At 36.6% G+C, this 21275-nt stretch overlaps 1 protein-coding gene across 1 annotated transcript; it reads right to left on the bottom strand.

The window, feature by feature from the left end:
• Nucleotides 1-1631: 1631 nt before the first annotated feature.
• On the bottom strand, nt 1632-7211 carry tekt3 (tektin 3). Its single transcript, XM_028029171.1, has 8 exons — nt 7028-7211; nt 5709-6291; nt 5005-5088; nt 4847-4917; nt 4604-4747; nt 3850-4072; nt 2955-3109; nt 1632-2667 (listed from the first exon to the last, which is right to left on the bottom strand). The coding sequence occupies exons 2-8, from the start codon at nt 6276-6278 to the stop codon at nt 2451-2453; spliced, it is 1464 nt and encodes a 487-aa protein (XP_027884972.1). The 5' UTR covers nt 6279-6291; nt 7028-7211; the 3' UTR covers nt 1632-2450.
• Nucleotides 7212-21275: the final 14064 nt, after the last annotated feature.

Raw genomic sequence — 21275 nt, 5'->3', positions numbered from 1 at the left:
TGTGTAGGAGATATTGGAAATTTGTAGCTGCTAATGGGGTTTTAGTATCAAATATCTAAAATAAATATCTTGGTTAAGATTTTTGGCTTCATGTCACATTTAAGATTTATTTCAAAATGTCTTCAGTTGTAATTTTAATTCTAATTAACTGTTGTAAGAGGAACCCTTAAAGTAGAATTTATTAGTGTGTAATATTAAAAAGTGGGTTGAGCTACAACCTTGACTTCAGGGTTTTTTGTAAGTACTTTATGTGATTTAACAACACAAAATTGTTCAGAACAGTGAAGTGAAACAAAACATGCATAATTTATTAATAATTTATTTAATCATTTATAATTTAAGTTCTCAATCTGGAAAAGTTTAAAAGGGTATGAATGTATTTTCACCTGAGAGACTTGAATATAGAGTGCTTTAGTACTTTTAAGGATTTTTCTTCATTCTTTTTTTGTAATAAATGGTATGGTAGAATCTATAGCTGTTATATGATAAATCCCTATTTTTGACAGAGGGTCCGCTTTTTTAACAAGACTTGTAGGTATGCACGTGTGTTCTCTTTTACTTTTAATTATTTTTTGTAAGCAACTCTTCCAAACTTTTTTTCAATTTATAAACAGACATGAGTGTTACAAGATACAAGAGATTCTTTGTTAAAACCTAAAGTTGAAATGGTATTGGTGATTGAAGCAATGTTTACATTCTGCAGTAAAGCCAAAGGTCATACCGGAAGTTTTGAAGGGTTGGGTCATACACTGATAGTGTTGTTTATCATGTATGTCAGTCCATAGTTTGCTGTGAAAAGGTGTTGACTGTGTGAGCAGAAAAATGAAAAGTATCAACCAGGTTTAAATGTGGATCAATTTACTGGGGCAGAAAGGCAGAAACTGAGTGAATGATAAAGGCCATGAGAAAAGTATGAGACATTCTGTAGTTTGGGTGTAGGTTTTATTATCGGTTCGCTGTTCTTGTCCTTGGAGTGAGGTGATGAGTAATCGACCACACAAATTATTAAAGAGGTACTGCTAAGATGTTGCTGGATTTTTATATATCTCTGCTCTGCATGATCTGATTTCTAAGCCTCAACTTAGAATTGTTTGATCATGAATCTTGATGCATTGCATTCGGAGGCTGTAACCTTTGGTCATTATTTCTTTGCAAAATAAACTCAGACAAATTGGAGACTGACACCTGGTACATTACTGATGTACTGATTGCATTACTGCCACCACAATATTTCATACTGGGGTGATTTATTTAGAGAGTTGTGTAGTGTTTATTTTTATACTACATGGCTTTTTGCAAGAAGGTCAGAAAATTAAGATTTTAGTTTACATTTTACCCGAACATCTTTCACTTGTTTGCTGTGCCCCTATATGGGATCTGAAAAACTGTTCTAGTCTGAAATATTTTAGCATGTAATGTTGTTTTGTATCATAACTCTGATTTTAATTTCTTTATAACTTTATGCCTGACCTGCTGCACTCTTTGACATTCATGATGCTTTTTATTGGCTGATATTCTCCAACATGAAAAATTAAAATACATACAGGGATGGGGTGTCACAGTAAAGAAGTCTAAAAGCATGCTACACAGTTCAGATTTTTATTTATTTATTGTTTCTTTATTTTTAAAGAAAAGACCTTCCGACTCTAAAATACTTTATTTTGGTCTGTCACAAAATTTCAGCTCAGTGCAATTAAATTGACAGTTGCAATATTGTCAGCGCATGCAGTGGTGTCCAAACTCAGTCCTCAAGGGCCAGTATCCTGCATGTTTTAGTTTCTCTACCTCACCATGTCAATGCTCTGCTGAGACCTACTAACGATCCATCATTTGGTTCCGGTGTGTTGAACCGTGGTGAGAGCTAAAGAATTTATTAAATATTAAAATCAATTCTCAGCCCTTGAGGACAGACTTTGGACACCCCTGTGTACAGTAAATGACTTTTGCTATAAGACAGTTTTTTCCCAATTTATTTTTACCTTGACTGTAGACTTTCTTCACAATGAATTGAGTTAAATCTTGTTTTGATAGCTTTTGGTATGTCATATTATTAATACTTTGACTAATTTCTTTTGAAAAGGAAAGTGTACTTCATTCAATAGGTTTATGTTCTTTAAAATCAGAGTATTTTAAAGAACATAAACATAAATGTCAAAGACATTCATCATGTCTTCGACTTATTTCACAAACAGGCTTACTATAAACTGCTCCCCATGTCAGACTTTTCTTACAGGATATTGGTATGTTGACATTATTTTTATATGTTTGGTATAAACATTTTTTTTAAATACACCCAGATATACTTAAAGTAGGATATTTTTGTCATTCAAACCTTTAAAACCTTGCTGATCAAATAAAAATAATAATAATAAAAACATATATATAAATAATCTTTAATTAGTATGAATATTTCTTATTTACGTCCATCCTGGTCGTTTGAAATTCTGTTTTTATGTATACCCCACCAGGCGCGGCAGGCTGGGAAAGCTCTTTCGCATTCCCATGCACTTCTCCTGGTCTAGGAAGAGAGAATGGGCCTTGATGGACAGGTCATGCTCCAGAGTCACTTTTGTCTTTACCAGAATCTGCAAAGTGTTTTCTGCCTCCATCAGTCTCTCTTGAAGTTTTTGGATTGTGTCTTCAATCTCTCTCACCTCGCCTACAAGCCTGAAGAGTCAAGGACAGACAGATAGCTTACTGATTATTTTTCTTTTAGTGAAAACATAGAACTTAATTTCAGCACATAAAGTATAGTAGGGATCTATATTTTTTTTGTGTATATTTAGTTGACATGTACAGATCACATATTTTGTGACCAATTTCCAAGCTAAGATCTTATAAAGTTCTGACCTGTTGATAGAGACTTTACTCTACTATAATTAAGTAGACATTACAATTTTCTACTTTCTGTATAACTAAAAAAAGATTGATTAGAATGAGCTCTGACTCTTTACCAGTAGTGTGGGTTGTCTCTGCAAAGCTCTACGTTGGGCCTACGTGTCCTCTCCTCGAGTCGAGTCTGGGCCACTTTGAGTGGGTTCTCCTTGTCTCTTAGAGCTTTCTTCAGAGATTCAATCAACATCTCGGTCTGAAAGATCTCCTGCAAAGTCTGGTTAAGAGCACAAATAATTATCAAAATACAGTAATTACAAAAATTATCTCTAGATCAGGCTGTCAAAGATGAGTTTGTGTTTTATGGAGTTTTACTGTCGGTCATCTTCTTTATTTTTGTATCTAACTTTCAAAATGTGTGGAATTTTAAGAATTTCTTAAGAGACAGTTAATGTAAAAATTTCCTTTGAACCAATTCTTTTTAACTTATCATTGTGGTGCTTGCAAGTAAATTTACTATGAACAGTGTACCTGATATCACAGCTACTGTTAGTGTTGAAATGCATTAAATGAAATCCAAATATAATTTCCCGCTACTCTGAACGGAGGGACTCACTGTCAAATATGCAACAAATAACCAGCTGTCTCTTAGAGCTCTCCTAGAGTACATATGTACAGTACATAGTCTATTAAAGGAGAAACATTCCCTGTAGGCCTTACCTTTTGAATTTTTCAGGCCACTTTTGAAGATAATACTAGGTGTAAAATAAAGATTTACTGTGTGAAAACAAACACTTGAGACAACAGTAAGTGAATTTGTTTAGTTTTTCTCCAACTGTCTCTATGAGGAGAAAATGAATAAAACAACAAAATAATAATAATAATAATAATAATAATAATAATAATAATAATAATAATAACTAAAAAATAAATACAATTTTGAGAAAAAATAGTCTTGATAATCAGATGAATCTTTTGTGACATATTTAAATAAAGCCATGTAGAAACTGTAAGGACCTTAGCTAGGTGTGCCTGCAGGTTGTTCTTGGCATCAGCCGTTTCTGAGATGCGGTTAGTAAAGGCGACATTGGCGTTGTTGAACTGGTTCCACATTTCATTGGACGTTGTGTTTAGCAAGATTTCTATCTCGTCCCTGAGCTTGTGAGAGTTAGCCCGTTCGCTTTGGGAATGCAGGATGTTGTCGTCTGTGAATTTGGACCATGTGTCTGGCAGAGAAACTCTGGCAAGGAGGAAAAGAGATGCATACATTTATTTTTAGTTTCTATATGTGACTTTGAAGATGAGATACAAACATAATGACAATTCTGAGTCGTTTGCCTGTCATATCCAAATAACAAGCTATCCTCAAATGTGATAATTTCTTGTTTGGAGCAGTAGTGAAGGAAAACGATCTGGCATTCAACCTTAAGACCTGCTTTAAGTACCTTGAAAACATTGTGCTCTCTCTTCACTGATGGATTATTTACTTCCTTCTTTATCTGCGATTTAAAGATTACGATAGAAAAAAAAAGTAACACAATCAATATTTCTCTTTGTCTGACTAGCACAACATGGTCACGTGTTTCCCAAAGTCCACCTATATGCATTTTAGTAGTCTTCTTAAGTCAGTTAACACCATGCTAAAGCAGCATAAAAGGCTGTCTTGGAGAAATTCAGACAAGAGAGTAGTGATCTTGAATGATTGTTTTACAACTTATAGCTAACATTTGGCATAATAAGAGTAACCTTTTATCTTTCAGTCCATACTCACGAATGGTCTATTCTGTCGATTCCTCTGTAATAGCCGATGCCGTCTGATGTGTTCCTCAAATGGTGGCACCTGTCATCAATCCTCTGGGCAGATACTTTGTCGCTCATGTCTTTTTCCAACTCATGTTGGGCCGCTCGATTTGACCTTTTGAAGGTAGACATGAATCATAAAATCAGTTGTTATAATTGTTGTTGAAATTTATAAAGATTCATGTTTTATTTTTATCTTTTTTTTTATCCTTACGCCAGCTGGGCAATGGCTCTGTCCAGATGGCGCCTCATCCTTTCCTGACATGACTTTATAACCTCTACTTCCTTTCAATAGTACAGGTAGAGGGTAAATTGTAACATTTACATTTAATAAGTTTGGTTTTAGACCTAAGACAATCACTGTTGTTTTACCTTTATTAGATCTTTTTCTACATCATCGTGTACCAGGTCGATAGACATCCGCTTCTCTCTGTTGTACAAACATTCTTGAGACACCTATTAACAGAATCATAGTGACTAAACAAGCTGGGGAGGTATTATTAATTAGTGTTTTGATCAAAAGTGAACATGTCCAACATATGGCTTGTCTTATTATGCTCAAGCAGGTGAATAACTGTTCGAAAATGCTAGATAAGCACATGAAGTGTCCTTTTGTGAAAGTATAATGCATGCACGAATGTTGTCCTATGTTTCAGGTGTGCTCTAGTTTCAGTTGCCTGGAGAAACCTCAAAGAAAACTTTCTGCTACATGATATTAGCTTTGCAAGATAGACCTGTCATCGGATCTTCAGTTAGATCAAGTTGACTCACTGTGGGTAATGACCAGCACTCTGCCATGGCAATAAGGTGGCCTAATTAAACACTTTATCCAGAAAAGGCACTGCAGCATTTCGCAAAGGTAGAGTAACTACAATCTTTTTGTTTCCTCAAAGAAAACCTGTAGTTCTTTGTTAAATACTAAGAATTACATTGACAGTGAACACATTTGCCAATTTACTTATATTAAGCTTGAATCACAGAGTGAAATTTTTGCATCATGGTACTCAACATAAATGAATGATTAGTGCATTTAAATTTGTTGTGAACCAGTGTAAACTATTAAAACCCATTCTAACCTTAAGAGGCCCCTCGGTCTCTGCTAAGGCTCTCTCCAACCTTTTTTTCACTTCACTGAGTGCCGCAATCTCTGTCACCATATTGTCAATCTCATGGCTGAGCTCAGACCTCCAGAAGACAATATCATTGACCCTTTCTGCAATGTTCTTGCTGGTGTTTTCTTGCGTTCTTCTGGTGAGCTGCTCCCTATCCTGCATCAGCCTGATGGTGTCTTTCCTCAGTCGTTCTGCACTCTTTCTTGAAGACTCTGACTCCCGGTAATTGCTGTGGTTGGACTTGTACCAGTCGTCCGGGGTGTACCGGTTCGTCAGCATGGTCCTGTTGGAGGGGTAGAAAGCAGTGTTGGCTCGAACCAGATCAAAATGATCCCGCTGTGTGGAGGAGGTCAATGGGAGAGCACTGCTGCTCTTGTAATAACTGTTTGTTCTCCACATATTGGCACTGGGACTTCTCCCCAAGGCTGGCTGAGTGTTACGATAGCTGGATGCCATAGTGGAGATGGCAGGGAGGAAGTGGCTGGTTTTTGGCCGAGCATAGGTTGTCGTCAGAGTTGATCCGAGCAGCTCCATAACTTTCTCCTCTCTATTTTGAAATTGCAGAAAAACGTATGTGAAAATGTGAAACGCTAATATTATAAATATTTAAACATGTCATGAAATATGTGAATGAACAAATTTATTAATGAAATTTAAAAGATAAAAGACAAAGAAACACACAAGGTAAGTCAATGATAAGGTTGTGGAAACTTTTCAATCAGGTTTGAGTTTACTATCCCAAGCTTCAAGCATTTTGAGTAATAGTGAAATATCATCTGCATAGCTATGATTCAATGTTACTGAATATATTAGTAATTTGCTTTAAGGGAATAATTGTTTACATTTATGCATGTGGAAGAGGCTTGTTTAACAAAAACAAAAAGCAACCTATAACTGAGGATTTAAAAAAATGCTTTTAAAATCAAAGTCTCAAGGATCTGCGGTCATTATGTCACTGAATATCTATAATAGAGCTAATACTGTATTACTTAATAGTCTTTGTTGGTTGTATCCTTTATAAAATGTGACTAAAATATATGAAAAAGGAAGGAAACAGTTACTCATGAACTGCTTTCATTCTAAAATCTTCTAAATAAGCATAGATATGAGTATATAGTTTCTTTGCAGTTGTATCCAAATTAAGTTTTGCTTATGAGTTCATCCACTTTATGTTTAAAAAATATCAGAATAGCAATGCTGTTGACTGTTCAAATTAAAATGAATCCTCAAAGCTGTTAATAAATAAATAAATCTAGGTTACCAACAAAATCCAAAAGACTTACCGAGATGATTGCTTGTCCCCTGTTTAACAATGAGCGGCTATCACCCTGCTGTGTATACCTGAGAATGAGTTCAAGAACACAATAAAGGTGAACTGACATGCATAATAGATGAAGACGTTTGCAAGTCATTGATTCAGCCAGCCAATAACGTTGCACAGTCATGGTGTGCAGGAGCTGAACAAGATTTCTGTTGACACAGAAGCAGTTGCCATGGGTTACTGCAACACTGAGCCAAAGGACTGATTAATGTTTGTTTGTTTGTATGTTTTGTTTGTTTTTTAGTTAAAAGTCTTTAGTTCTAATAGAGTTTTAGTAACTCAATATCCTTGCATTACTTTTTGTTTGTTAGCCTTTAAACATTTATTTTGTGTTACACTCAGTTCTAGATCTTAATTTAAATTCAGACATACAACTAATTTAGCAAGTAGTTTACATTGTTAGAATTGATTTACACACCCAGAATATTTAATACAACCGTTTATCTTTTTTGTTGACCCTACTGATGATTTTTATTGTGTTTCAGTTCTTCTGCCATCAATCTAAGTTTTATATTTAAACCACAGGAGTTTACATACGTAGTCTTTGCTCAGCATCAGGTGTCTTAGAGTCATTCTGAGAATCCAATGCTCTGTATGGATTACAGTCACCTGTTTAATCTTTTATGTCACAGGAAGAGTGCACACAAACCCCAGTAGCACAGAATAGCAATCTGTGTTGTGTTACCTGTCACTGCCACTGGGGTTCATTTACACTAATTAGTCCTGAGGAGGCATATGGCCGGTCAGGCAATAGTATGGTTTTCCACTAAAGAGACAAGTAAAGATGAATTCAGGAGTTTTTCATCTGGTCGAAATGTTTATTACAGATTTATGAGCAGAATAATATACATTTGTACAGCTGATTAAAGGGAGCTACAGTGACTACTTTCTTTGTCTGACTATCCTAGAGTTGTGCATCAAAATTTATATTTAGGTGGCAAAACATTTAGCCATCACTTTTTCACCTCTTTAAAGTGTTCCTGTGTTTCTCCCCAGTTCTGAGGATATTCATGTTAAAAGTTAAATTTTTATAAACTGTGTGACAAATGACTACAGTAAAATAATTTGAATTATATAAAATCATTTTTCATTTATTCATAGACTGTAAAATTGTTTGTTGTTCAGACCTTAATATTCTGCACTGGATGTGAAAAAAAGGGTTTTATTAGACATAAAGGTCACTTTTTGTCAATAAAAATAAACTAAAGCATTACTTGCTGGATAATTGACATTTATCTTGTAATTCAATCATTCAGTTCATATCTAAGCAGAAATAGCCATTAAGAGTTTATTTTTTTGTGGCATGGAAAAATTAAGTGTGAATTAATTATCCAACACTTTTGCATCCACCGATTTAACTTTGCACAATAAATTATGATGCTCAGAATTATTATAGTATTTTTGTCTTTAACCTGGAGTTTTTGATGAATATGTTTAGGTTTTTCAGAACTGAAAGACGTATATTTGGCTCCACAACTGCATCTCAAAGCATCACTTAACATGGAAAGGTTTCAGAAGGCCACAGCACACATACCTTCAATCCTCTGAACTCAACCACTATAAATACGCTTTAGAGGAGCAGAAAGAAGCAAACACTCGTATGAAATTCCTCCCCCAGATAGAGCTGCAAGTGACCGCCTGAAAAGTGATTCCTTTTCGATCTTCCACTGGCGAAGGAACGCTAGAGATGCCTATATATACTCTTGCCGTGTGATTCGAGACAGTATGTTGTGAATTACTACATAGGGGAAATGTCTGAGGGAGCAAGCATGCTGTCCGCTCCACTTAGAGCTCGCTGACATAAAGGGAACTAAATGTGTAGAAAACTAGCTTTTAAATGACCTTCTGGACTCAAAGATTAAGTTTACACAATGCTTCTCTTAATGTGTTTTTTTAGACCTATGTGTCTCAAACAGGAAAATGAAAATATCACAATTGGACGTTTAAGCCGTGTGGTTTGGCATGTGTGGATTTCTCGGTGTGGCTTCAATGAAATGTGTGAATCTTCATATTTGGATAGAAGAGACGAGAAAAAGGATGAGCAGTCATGATGGCTAAATTATCTTTGATGAAGTCCAAACTTAGTCCTGTACCAGAGATGTACAGGACTTCTACTAGATTTCATCTGTTTTTTTGTTTTTTTGGGTGGGGAGGATCATATATTTTTTGACAGTCACATAAGATTATACCCATTCTCAACAACCCTTTTCCACATTTAGTTGCAATAGAACCACAAAATTCAAAAGTACTGGGACATTTTACAATTTTACAAATTACTATACCAGTAAATTGTAAAATTGAAGGGAAAGGAGACCTAATTATCAAAACAATCTAGTAAGCATAGGGTGCCTTCCTGAGTCAATGTTTTCCAAAATCATTGTTCACCACCATTACCAATTAGGGTTTTTAAGTATTTTTTTTATAAGCTGTGCATATTGTGAAACCTGAACCTTTTTTTGCTATTCTTTTTTGCAGAATAGCTTAAACTCAGTTTGATTGGATGTGTAGTTGGATTTAGATCGACTGGTCCTTTCCAACACATGAATGTGCTTTGATTTCACCGTAGCTCTGACTATGATTAGCATCATTGTCCTGCTGGGAGGAGAACTTTTTTTTCTTTCAAGCCAAATCCCATAGCTTTAGGGCACAACTGTAAGTGAGATTTTTGTGAAGTGTTGGTTTTTTTTGTTTTTTTGATTATTTGTGAGATTTAAGTGTGACTCAAATGAGAGTATCAAATTTTTGTTTCATTTTTGTTATTTCAGCTTGTATTTAGGTAACAAATACACACAACTCAACTCAGTTTCCCTCCACTGACCTTCCATTTTTCTGCTAAGAATAGATCCGAGGAGGAGGTCAGCGGTGTTTTTTAAATCTTTCCTCTCAGTGAAAAAAACAAGTCCATGTGTTTTCTCCTGGTGTTTTCACTTTCTTACCCACCCATTCACCCACCTCCCTTCAAGCTTCCCGCTCGCTCATGTGTGCTGGCTACACTACAACTTCCTCTGTTTGAGCTATTATTAGCAGTACTCGCTCACTTCTATGACAACACCGTTCTTACTGCTGACGCAAACTTGCAGGTTTTATTTTGGTCTGATTGAGTAAATGACCCATTGGGGAATCGGGTTCCTCTCATGAATTGTAGATGGAGCTGTCGATGAGGAGGGTGGCCACACCTGGAGAGGAATACAGGAGAGGAAGTGAACCGTTTAATCTGATGACAGAGTGAGAGATCTCATGCTGAGCTACTCTTGCATCCATATGGTAAAATCCAAGAAATATCCTGGGCTCCTTCTCAGCTTTCTTTGTTGACACTCATTATCATGTTCCACTCATTATTATTTTTACCAAGTAAAAATGGGGAATAAATCTGAGATTTCTGTCCTTTTTAATATAAATCTCAGCCAGAGTAATGCATCTGTGTATTTGTATGCCCTTCAGGTGCATCCTGTAGAATAGTTGAGATTAATTTACATGCATCATAATTTTTACACCTTTTCCTTTTCAGTTGTCAGGCTTGAACCTCACATGAAAATGCCAAGCAGAAGATAGTAGAGAAAGCATCCAAAAGTTGTCAAAGAGGAAATTTATATTTGGAATGCCAATCGTAGGTGTCAATGCTTAAAGCAAAGTTCCCTAAGATAAGAGTAGTCATAGTAAAGTATCCAGATCAAATTTAAATGCATGGAGTGAACAAGTACATTGTAATTTATCAAGTAAAGAAGAAGAAGTCAGCGAGAAAGATGGTCGGGGTTCAGAAACTTAGTATCTCCAATTCATCGCATTAGTGAATTATTATGTATGATAGATAATCTGTTCCATCAAAGGACACAAAAAGCATAAACAACTATAAAAAATAACTTTTTAAAAAAGATTAACTTTACAACAGCTGTATTTGCCCCAATCGTCTGGCTGCTTACTCCCTTCTCAAGGTATCTGTTGTTCCCATAAACTGGTGTGTTTCCATTCCTCTGATTTAGGTTGTTCCTTCTCAGTAGTTCAACAGACTTGGAGAAAAGTGTTTCTAACAAACAGACTATTACTTGTGGATGAGAAGAACTGGGGGTTAGGGGGTTAGGTTTCACTGAGCTCTTGCAGATTTGCTGCAGTAATGACCTTTCTAGTGAAACTTCTCTCTCCATTCATTTTCAGTGTTGCCAAGAAGTGGACCAACACATCTGCTGGACATGATTTTAAGTACACAGGTCAAAAAGAGTTGGCTTTCTTTGATCACCACGAGAGATTTACAAACAATGATGCAACATTGTAAAGGTAATTTTTTTTTATATATATATATATATATATATATATATATATATATAGCACATGTTCAGCTATATAGAGAGAGGGAGGCCCAGTCACTACATCATCATCCATAGATGTTAGTACTTTCTTGTTTTAGTGGGCAACACTCAAATGCCCATTAGTGGTTGATATTTGTTTCCTCCTTTTTATAAAGGTTTCAGGTTCTACAGTATAAATTCAGAATTGTAAACTGTGTATGTAAAAATGGTATTCTGTTCCATAACAGTAGAAACAAAAGCAGGACTTGAGTCAGTTTGTGCGCTGTTGTAAGACAACTATTATATTTCTATTTGTTCCTTAAAGCTACAGTTGTTGTGGCTCCTCAGATGCAGTGGGCACTGAGGGCTCCATTACATTACCCACACAAAGCAGAAAAAATGGATGGCATATTAGCCACTTAGACAGAGGAAGCAGAGACTGGCAGACTGTCAGGCAGCAACTGATGCATGCCAGACCTCTCGGTATCCCAGCACTGTTGTTGATGCACATACTTTTAAAAGCAAGGAAGCATTCAGATGTAGATTTCCAATTGTTTTTCCCACCTTCTGTTGTTTAAGTGGTAGCATTTGGCATGATGCGCCTGTCTTTTTGTAGGTATCAAATTAATCTGCAAAGATCAAAAAATCCTCTTTGAACTTATCAAATCTGCTGACTCATTTCTTTATTTGGTGACATTAAAACTGTGTATTCTTACTTTTGATCACAATCTAATCTGAAGTGTATAGATAATACAGTGGTTCAGAGGGGAAGGCAACACACATCTGACTAGACAAGCAATAGGACAGACTGGTGAACTTTAGCCTCCCCCCACTCAGCGATCAAGGCTCGCAGTCACAAACTTCCAGAGTAGGATGTAGGGCCTTGAATGCAGGGCTTTGTCCAGCCTATGGGCATCACATTCCATCAGAGCCACTCTGCGGCGTGCAGCAAAGCGGAGGAGAGAGTATGGCAGGACTGGATACAAGAGAGAGGGAGGCCCAGAGAGAAAAGAGAGGAGGGCTGAATTTCTGTCAGAAAGATCTTTGGGATTGTGTTTGAATTGTAATGTTTCTGTTCTGTCGGTATCAATAAATCTCTTCCCAAATCGTCCAAGAAAATTTTTATATATTTCTTAGGTTTGGTTTTTCTAGCAACCTTCTACATCAAAGCAAGTTTGTCTTTGTTCAAATTATTAATCTATGGCAGTCTTTTTTAATGCACTTTTGCTTATGAGAAAAAGGATCTTCATGTTTTGATGCTTCTTTACTTGAAGCAGTCTGAGTAGCAGTGTGCTCGGAGAGAGCTCTAACTGGACTGGCGGTTGTTAATTCAGCTATTTTTGGCCAAACGTTTATAAAGGGGAGAGAGGTCTAATGTTTCCATGCTGAGTCAGGAGTTGAATTATTCACCCTGGACGCGTGTTGCACTCTCAGACTCAGGCCTCCTCCCCAAATTAGGGAAAAATGGAGCTTGTTCTTGCAATCAAGACATTGACAAAAAGGGAACATGAACGATAGAAACCTCAGATGGTTTCACAGTGACTCAAGATCATGCAGAAGAATATATTGTGCTTTAATAAGGAACAAAAGAGTCAGCATTCCTCGTGTTTGTGTCATTTCAGAGCGAGGGTGTGAGATGTTCAGCATGTGGCCAGTGTATGTGCAAACTCTATCCAGCATCAGTCTTTAGTTTTTTGTTCCTTTTTTCTTCACTCATCATGACACACAAACTACAGAACATATCTGTCATTCTCTTCCCCAATCATAATTTATCTTCACTTTTAAAGTCTTCCTGTATAGCAGCTCCCTTTGAGATCTTTTTATAGCTGGTTATAGTCTGTGTTGTCTCCACAAAGAGGTGCTTGTCAGTGTCAGTGGGAGACTGTGCAGCTGGAAATGTGAGTTTCAAGAGTAATTGTGTGCTGGGTTCAGATCCCATATCTGCCAGGTGATTAACGCCTTTAAAACAGGATGTTATCAGTCAAACATCCTGCTGAAAATAAAACTCCTGACACCTCTCTTTTTTTCTTTTCTTTTTTTTTGTGGAAATAGATTACCAGGAGCTTTTTGTCTGTGAATTTATTCTAAAACCTTTCACCATGTATAATGTCTGTGAAAAGCAGTTATAAAAATAATACATTCTCACCAAATGTGGGGCCTATTTGACTCCATCACACTCCCTGCTGGTGGCTGGTGACTTGTATTAATTTGTATTTACATTTTCTCTCTTTCTGCAAGTGTAGAAACAGACTTGTCAGGCGTTTTTCTTGTCTATTCCTCTCCTTTTTTACCTCCCTTGTTCCTTTTTAAGTTTCCTCCCCAATCTATCTACACTTCTGTAATGCTCCAGTTGTGAAAGTAAACCTGTTGGGCGTCTCCTGTGCCCTCAGAGAACAATTCTGATTGCCGCACTGATGGACAGGAGACGTTTTTAAAAAGAAAAAACAACCCCATACACTGTAATAATCCTTTAAAATTTAACTCTAACCGCTCATAAAAAAATGAAATAAAATCACCAAAGTGATTTCCTTTTAAACCATTAACAGTGGTTTAAAATGACTTTAAATACCAATAACAGTGGTTAATGGTATTTAAAGGGAAACTTTAAATACCATTAAGAATGGTTTACAGCCAAATTAGGATAGGTTCGCATTTGCAGTTTTATGTGGAAACCTTAAGCTGTTCTCAAATAATTCAGGCAGGGCTCTCAAAAATCTTCCTTAGCTAAAAGAAACAAACCCCAAAGATTCAGACTTTTCGCTGAAAGGCGGAAAAAACAATGACTTTCTTGTTGAGAGGCATTTCCAACCTCTGTTCCCTCCCTCAGATTCTGAAATGCCAAAGGCTTCTACTCCACAGCTCCACATAAGCTCACAAATTGTTCTAATTTTCCCAAATTAGGACTCGCACAGAACATCGCTATAGACAATCTGAACATCACTGGAATTCAATTAAGTTTCTTGGCAGCTCAATACTCATAAATCTGTTGCAGTGGGAATGGTGCGTGTTACTGGCATTTCTCCATCTTTTTCAATAGTGGACTGATGGGTGTCTTGTGGATCACAGACATGGCCTCCTTTCAGTAACAATGTGAAGCTTAAATGGATGGGGCAATCGAATATAATAGCCTACATGGTTCCTGTTTGTGAAAGTACAGAGCACTGAGGAGTAAAAATGTCACAGTGGAATTTCAGGCAAGTCCTACTTAAACGTCTCCCAAACTGTGTGATAAAATTGGCTTCAATTCTTAGTATTTTAATTAAGTAAATTATATGCAACTACTGCTAAATGTACTAAACTACTGCTGGGCCTCTACCACAGGGAACTACTTTTGCCTTTTAAAAGGTTTACTGGTTTTTCCAAATAGAAGTCTAGGATTTCCATAGATACTGTCACAATTGTTAGCTTTTTTTGTTTTGGTTTTCCTCAACATAAAAAAAAAACCCTTCTCCAACAAAATAAATTTTACATGTTAAAGCTGGTGCATAGCAAATATCAAATTATCAAAACAGGTCTCTTTTGTAAATGAGATCTTGGACCTCAGTGAGACAACCTGTATAAATTGTAACTAAAAAATTAAAAAATGACACACCAACAGATGCATCAAATTATCACAGACATCTAAAGGGATTAAATAGCAATATCATGATACGATCATGAAATCGTGTATGTCAAGATTCAAAACTTTATACTACATAAATTTGCTGAACAAGAAAGAACCTAAAAATGTCCTTTGACTAGTTTTGCAATCACATCTTATTCACTGATATAAACAGTAAGAAGATTTCTTGTAGGTGGGAAATCTATTAGCATCCTGCTCACTGTTCTCTGATACCTCCCCATGTTACTCATACAAGCACACTTGTGTATTTACAATCACTATGCCTCATTCAGCATTTGACTCCTCACAACCAGACTGAGCCAGTGCATATACACACTGTAGTAGTCTCAGCATTAGCACAGAGAATATATCACACTGTCTTGTCCTTAGAAGGCCTGAAAACTGGGTTTGTTGCCCAAGCATTTGCTTGAATGAAGGCGGAGCTGCTCGTACTGTTTACTGACTGCAGCTTATTGCTCCCAGCTCGCTGATTCTCATTGTGAAGTGGGCATAGAGGAGCCAACATGGCAGCCCAGTGCCCCCTGTCTGCTGTTGCAAACAAAGAACTACTGTGTGCTAAACCGTCTTATCAGTCCAAACTCCCTCTTCCTCTTCTGAGTCTTTGTCTGGGAGAAAAACTCACCAAGGCACTCCCACGATGAAAATTAATATCATACCACCATTTATCTGTGGTGATTATTGTGTAATTAGCACAGCAAAGTGATGTAAAGCCATGGCAGTACAAATACATTACATTGCAGATTCACAGCACTCTGTCTGCAGATCAGAATCCTGGAAGTACAAAGCTGTAGGAAGTTTAGTGAAGATGCTCTCCACAGGAACCGCTTGGCCAAATGAGTGAAACAAACAACCAACGACAGCTCATGACTTTATTTGTGTTTTAATAAAGAGGTAAATGAAGAGTTGACAACAGGTGGGTAAAGCAAGATGGGCAAACAGAGAAATATGAGAGTGCACAGAAATAACAGACAAAACAAAAGGTGTTTCTGCTGCATAATCTTTCTCATTTTTATGTCAGTGTAAAAAACATATATATAAAAGTAATATAGACTCCATTTAATTTGCTTTATTTTGTTTTGTTTTTGATCTTTTTTTTTATTTTCCAGTTTAAAAGTATATGAAAAATAAAGTACAGCAAGGGAAAATATGTGTTTCTGGGTCAAATGTTATCTTACTTTTTTACCTACAGTTTTGTAAAGCATACTTTAAATTTCAAAATATTCATAGTAATGGCTAACTATTGGATTAGCTCGAGGCAAGTTTTCATCTACAGCACAGCACTGAGACTGCAATGGTATATAATTACATTTGTCTTAACAGTGATGCATCTAACTGTTGCCTTGACTCTACTGGGTCTCGGTGATGTGTTGCTTAAGTGGTCACAATATACTGAATATATACTGAATGGTGGGCTGGAAAAGTGAGTGGGCTTGCCTGGCACTGTGCTAAATTGATTCAGATCTTACTTGGTCAACCAGAACTGTTCTGCATCATTTGGGTACTATAAGAAGAAAATGTGTTAGAAGTCAAAATGCTTATGTTTAGTACACATTATGTGAAAAAATAACAATAAATAAGATTATGGAGACATGCCATCCTCTGTTGGGAAAACCTTTGATACTGGGACTTGGAATCTGACTTAAAGTTACCTGGCAGTAATAAGGAGCAGATAGGTCAGAAGCTCATATGAACTGAGACAAAGACTCACATTGTTTCAGCAGCGATGAGACGATAGTCACATGATGTTGCTCAGTCTTGATGTACCCAATTATAATTCCTCTGTCCCCTAATTATAATGGAATCTGATGAAATAGAAATCAGTTGTAGCAAAGTTCACAATTAAATTATTTACTGGTGATAAGGATTTAATACGTTAATTCTGTATTTGAAGAATAATACTTCCTTTCAGGTTGTTGAGCAGAAGTAATTTACTTTCAACTCAGTGTTTCCTCTTTGGAACTTGATAAGGGCCATTAAAAGCTGCAGTAAGTTTGATAATTCCTCCCCCCCGCCCTATATTTGTTGAACCTGACACTATGTCTTGACAGTGTGATATGAGACAGATCATCTGTAAAAAAAAAACAAGATCCACTACCTTCTCCATGTGCGCCCAGTGCTAACTAGAAACAACCAATCAGAGCCAGGAGGAAGGACTTAGCGTTATCAATCATCCTCCTTGTGGCACTTCTCATCCACTGGTTTTCCTGTAAAAGTGAGTTGTTTCTCCACCATTAGCACATTTAGTAGTACGCTCCCGAGGTTGATTGACAGCTTTCAGATGTTCCTCCTGGCTCTGGTTGTTTTTGGTTGGGAGAGATGAATTTTTTCACTCGGCTGTAGTAGCTCAGGGAGGAGGTGGAGGAGATTGAACTTTTCACAGATGATCTGTCTCATAACATACTGTAATGACATTTTACATATTTTAGCAAATATGTAAAGAAAATGCATATTTTCATAAAAGTTACGTTTTAAGTTTATTATTTTGAGAAAAAAAGTAGAAACTGAAAAAATAACAGTTAAGACTTAGTGTCAAGGTTTGATCTTAAACTTTGAAAAACGACATATCAAAATTGAGTCAACTGTATGTTAATTTACAAAATTACTAAATACAGTGTATTGGACTAAGTGCCCAGCCCACATACCCAATGAGGGACAAGACTTGAACCTAAAACAAACAATAAAAAATAAAAAAAATCAGAAAATTACAAAACTGAAAGATTTTCCAAGTGATGTTACAGATAAAACAATTACTCCTTTTTTGGATGTAAAAAAGAAAAACATTTTTGAAAAAATATCTCCTCTTGTTTTAGACTCAGTTTTAAGCCTAAAGCTGGTTGTCTAGCAATAGAAAGTGTAATCAGACCAAAAATAATTTACTGAATGCTTTATTTAAACCTACACACAATGGAGTGGAAACTTTGCACTGCCATATCTGGCTAATGTCTGTGTTTGAAATGAGAGATGGATGCCATGAGCGTGCACGTGATAGAGAGAGAGAGAGAGGTGGGTGGGAAGCTATTTTCTGGACATGCTAAAGAGGAGGTGCTGGCCCCTTATTACAACAGGCACACCCATTTGCTTCAAATTCCTCAAGTGACTCTCTCCTGTAAATAGCAGGCATCACAGCTGTTCATTTAAATAAAGAGAGAGAGGAAAATACTCCCACTGATATGAGAGATTTATTGTTGTGAGATCCCAAATTGCTGCCAAGGCTGGTGCTTTTGTATTTAGTTTTTGATGGATTTCGGAATGCTGCTGCCCTTTACCGGTGCCAGTTCTGGTAACACCCAAAGCATCTGAACTATGTCAGGCTGGGTGGGCTTTCCGTTTATATAGACATCATACACTGGTCTTAACAAGTACAAATTTGGGATGTATGTATTGGGTTTCAATACAGTGTATTGCATAATACTATTATTCATTTGACTTTTTTTATTTTGTCAAAGTTCAAGTCCAATTTAAAATGTATTTTATTCAGAAATATTGTGAGAGACTATATATACTATGGGTAGTACATATTTGTGAAGTAGAAAAAAAACTTATACCTTAAGTCTACCTTTTTTGTTTAGTTCCCCTTGGGTCAATACTTTATGGTACTACTTTCACTGTAATTAGTGTTTACGGTTATGTCTCTTCTTTATAAGGAAATCATGTTAAACCCACTCAGAAAGAGAGATTGTGCAAGGAATACTTGAATTCTGAACTCCCAGCTCCACCCTTCATTTCTTCTTTATCCTTGTCCTGCAAGCCACCTCACAAGGAAGGAAACGGTCCTTCTCCACCCCAGTGTGAGGAAGGGACGGGTGTCGGTCTGGACCCTTCAGCTGACAGCAGGAAACAAAGAAATTGCAAGCTGATTTTCTTTTTCAGTCCTAACAGGATGTGTTATGTCAGGACATTTGGGAGATGTGGCATGTCAGGACTCTCTGACCTGTGCACCCACTGATCACTCATGCTTTTGTTGCTGTGAGGGAGGGTTTTTTTTCTTTACTGCAACACATCTATAAAATATACCTAGTATTTCAATAACTTATTTGCACATCTTTATTTGCAATATTTGTGTAAATGTACAGTACCAGTGAAAAGTTTACATTCACTCATCACTGTCATGCAGTTATGTTCAATAGTAACTTTTAATGATAAATTTCTCTTTTTCAGGAGTGAATTAATTTAATAAATTTCAAAAGTGAGCACTGGGTGCTTCTTTGCATGGTAAAAGTAATAGCAAAAGAATCTTTAGTTTAATGTGCTTTTGAGAGTTGCAGAGAAACTGAACATCTTTCATAGCCGTACGCAAGCTTCTGGAACTAGATATTTTACCTTTCTTATTACCATAAATGTCAGAGTTCCTGATAGCTGGTTGGTTTCCAGACACAGCCTGAGCTTTTAAGCATAGTCCATAAATTGTTAATGAGTTGAAGCTGGAGCCACTCCAGAAGCCTAATGCTTGACTAGTTCATCCTTTCATAAAAATGAGTTTTGATTTGTGTTTGGGATCATTGTTCTGTTGGAAAAAACAATTCTATCCAGGTTTCAACCATCTGCTCTAAATTGTCACAAACAGGTGTAAGCAAATTGGTTCAAGTCTGTTATGCACTGGAAGCTGTAGAAACACCAGGGCCTGCAGTGAGAAGTTCATTCACGCCATGTGGCAGAGCATCCTGTAATACAATTTAAGGTAGTCCAACACAATTAACATTCAAGACTTCTTTTTTGGATGCTTTGTTAAGGTGAGCCATACTGAAGAGGATGGTATCTTGATAAGAATTAACAGTTCAGTTTCTCCAGATCATGGGGCTGCACTGACAAGTGCATCATCAGAACTTTTTGCTCTTAAAAGTTTGAATAGATGAAGCTGTTCAGTGAACTATGCCACCTGAACAAACGTTCAGCAAGGCTGGAAATATCCTGGCCTCGCTTCCTTCTGGTTTGAGGGTTCCCAGAGTTTAATAAGCCTCTCTAAAAGAAGCAGACTTCTACTAACTGTCTGTAATGTGCAACTGTTTCCTGTTCTCCTGAACATGTCTTCCTCAAATCTGAACTCTGTTCCACAAAAGAGAAAAGCAAAAACTCACCCGACATCTGAGTAAACATTTATGATCTCAGATGTAGACATAGTTTAAGTCTCTTATGCATTTAAGTATTTCAAAAACATGCCTGTGTCAATAAGAAACTATCCATCCATCCATCCATCCATTTCCTGTTCACCCTTGTCCCTAATGGGGTCGGGAAATAAGAAACTATGAATTCCTAAACTTCTTTCTCATCTGTAATATACTGAAAATAATACATGAACACATTAGAACCACAATTACACAAAATCAGTGTGTCTATGTTCTGCTTTGGAAAATAAATTGACCTCACTTAGGCTAGCTGGTGGATAGCTTCAAACATAGGATTTGCCCACATTTTGAAATTGAATCTCTCTGGAGGCAGATAATGAAGCCAAACTGAGCATATGTGCTATATATACTAAAACTATTCAAACACAAAACTAATGTAGGTAATAATATCTAGGAATAGGTGTTGGTTTGTAAGACCCACACTGTCTCACTGGACATCCACAGAAACCCAGAGTCTGTCCACACGTCCTCGTTTGCTGGAAGTCTGCTCCGGTTTAATTTCTATACTAACTATACAGGGTTCCACTTTTTAGTTTGATTGTGTGTTTTGTTTCTGACTTATTAGAGGGTAAAACAACAGATTACAAGGAATACACATCTTCTTGGTATAAATAAAGAAGAGAAGATTATTGGGAAATTCAGAAATGGTCTTTACAGTTTGGACAAAGATGCCTTTAAATAGCTGTGAATTGTAGGACTCAGGATTCGAGTCTTTCTAAACATCACGCAGACTGTAAATCAACCCTACTGCTTCCCAAACATCCAAATTTAGGTTAAAATGAACTCATGCAAACGCCATGCAGAAAGACCCAGGCCTGGGAGTAGCTTGGAAATATCAGTCTATGTAATTAATCTGTATGTTTTATTGTGCAAATTAGCTAATGATGTGAATATTTCATATCAAGTTATTGGATATGACTGTATATGTAAAAAATTATCTTAAAAGGACAATTCCTACCACACAAAATCTCCATGTTATAACCAGAAACCCATATCAAACATTTTGTGCCATTCAGAAGCTTTAAATATATAGGGGAATATAAAGAGGAACTTGTGCTTGGAGGGTCAAAATGTTCCCCAAAATTACTGAGAATTTCTAGTAAACTGATATTTTCTAAAGTGGTTTTGAAACAAATCAGTTCCAAATGTCAGAAGATATTATTGGAATATTTAGCCCATTAT

The sequence above is a fragment of the Xiphophorus couchianus genome, chromosome 10 (assembly GCF_001444195.1).
Source record: "Xiphophorus couchianus chromosome 10, X_couchianus-1.0, whole genome shotgun sequence".
NCBI classification, from domain to species: domain Eukaryota; kingdom Metazoa; phylum Chordata; class Actinopteri; order Cyprinodontiformes; family Poeciliidae; genus Xiphophorus; species Xiphophorus couchianus.
This window is presented reverse-complemented; position numbering and strand designations above follow the sequence as displayed.

Coding starts and splice junctions, on each gene's coding strand:
- tekt3 (XM_028029171.1), bottom strand. CDS start 6,278: ATGGAGCTGCTCGGATCAACTCTGACGACAACCTATGCTCGGCCAAAA. Junction 5,089..5,708: donor AGACCGAGGGGCCTCTTAAG/GTTAGAATGGGT, acceptor TTCTGTTAATAG/GTGTCTCAAGAATGTTTGTA. Junction 2,668..2,954: donor AGAGACAACCCACACTACTG/GTAAAGAGTCAG, acceptor TTGACTCTTCAG/GCTTGTAGGCGAGGTGAGAG.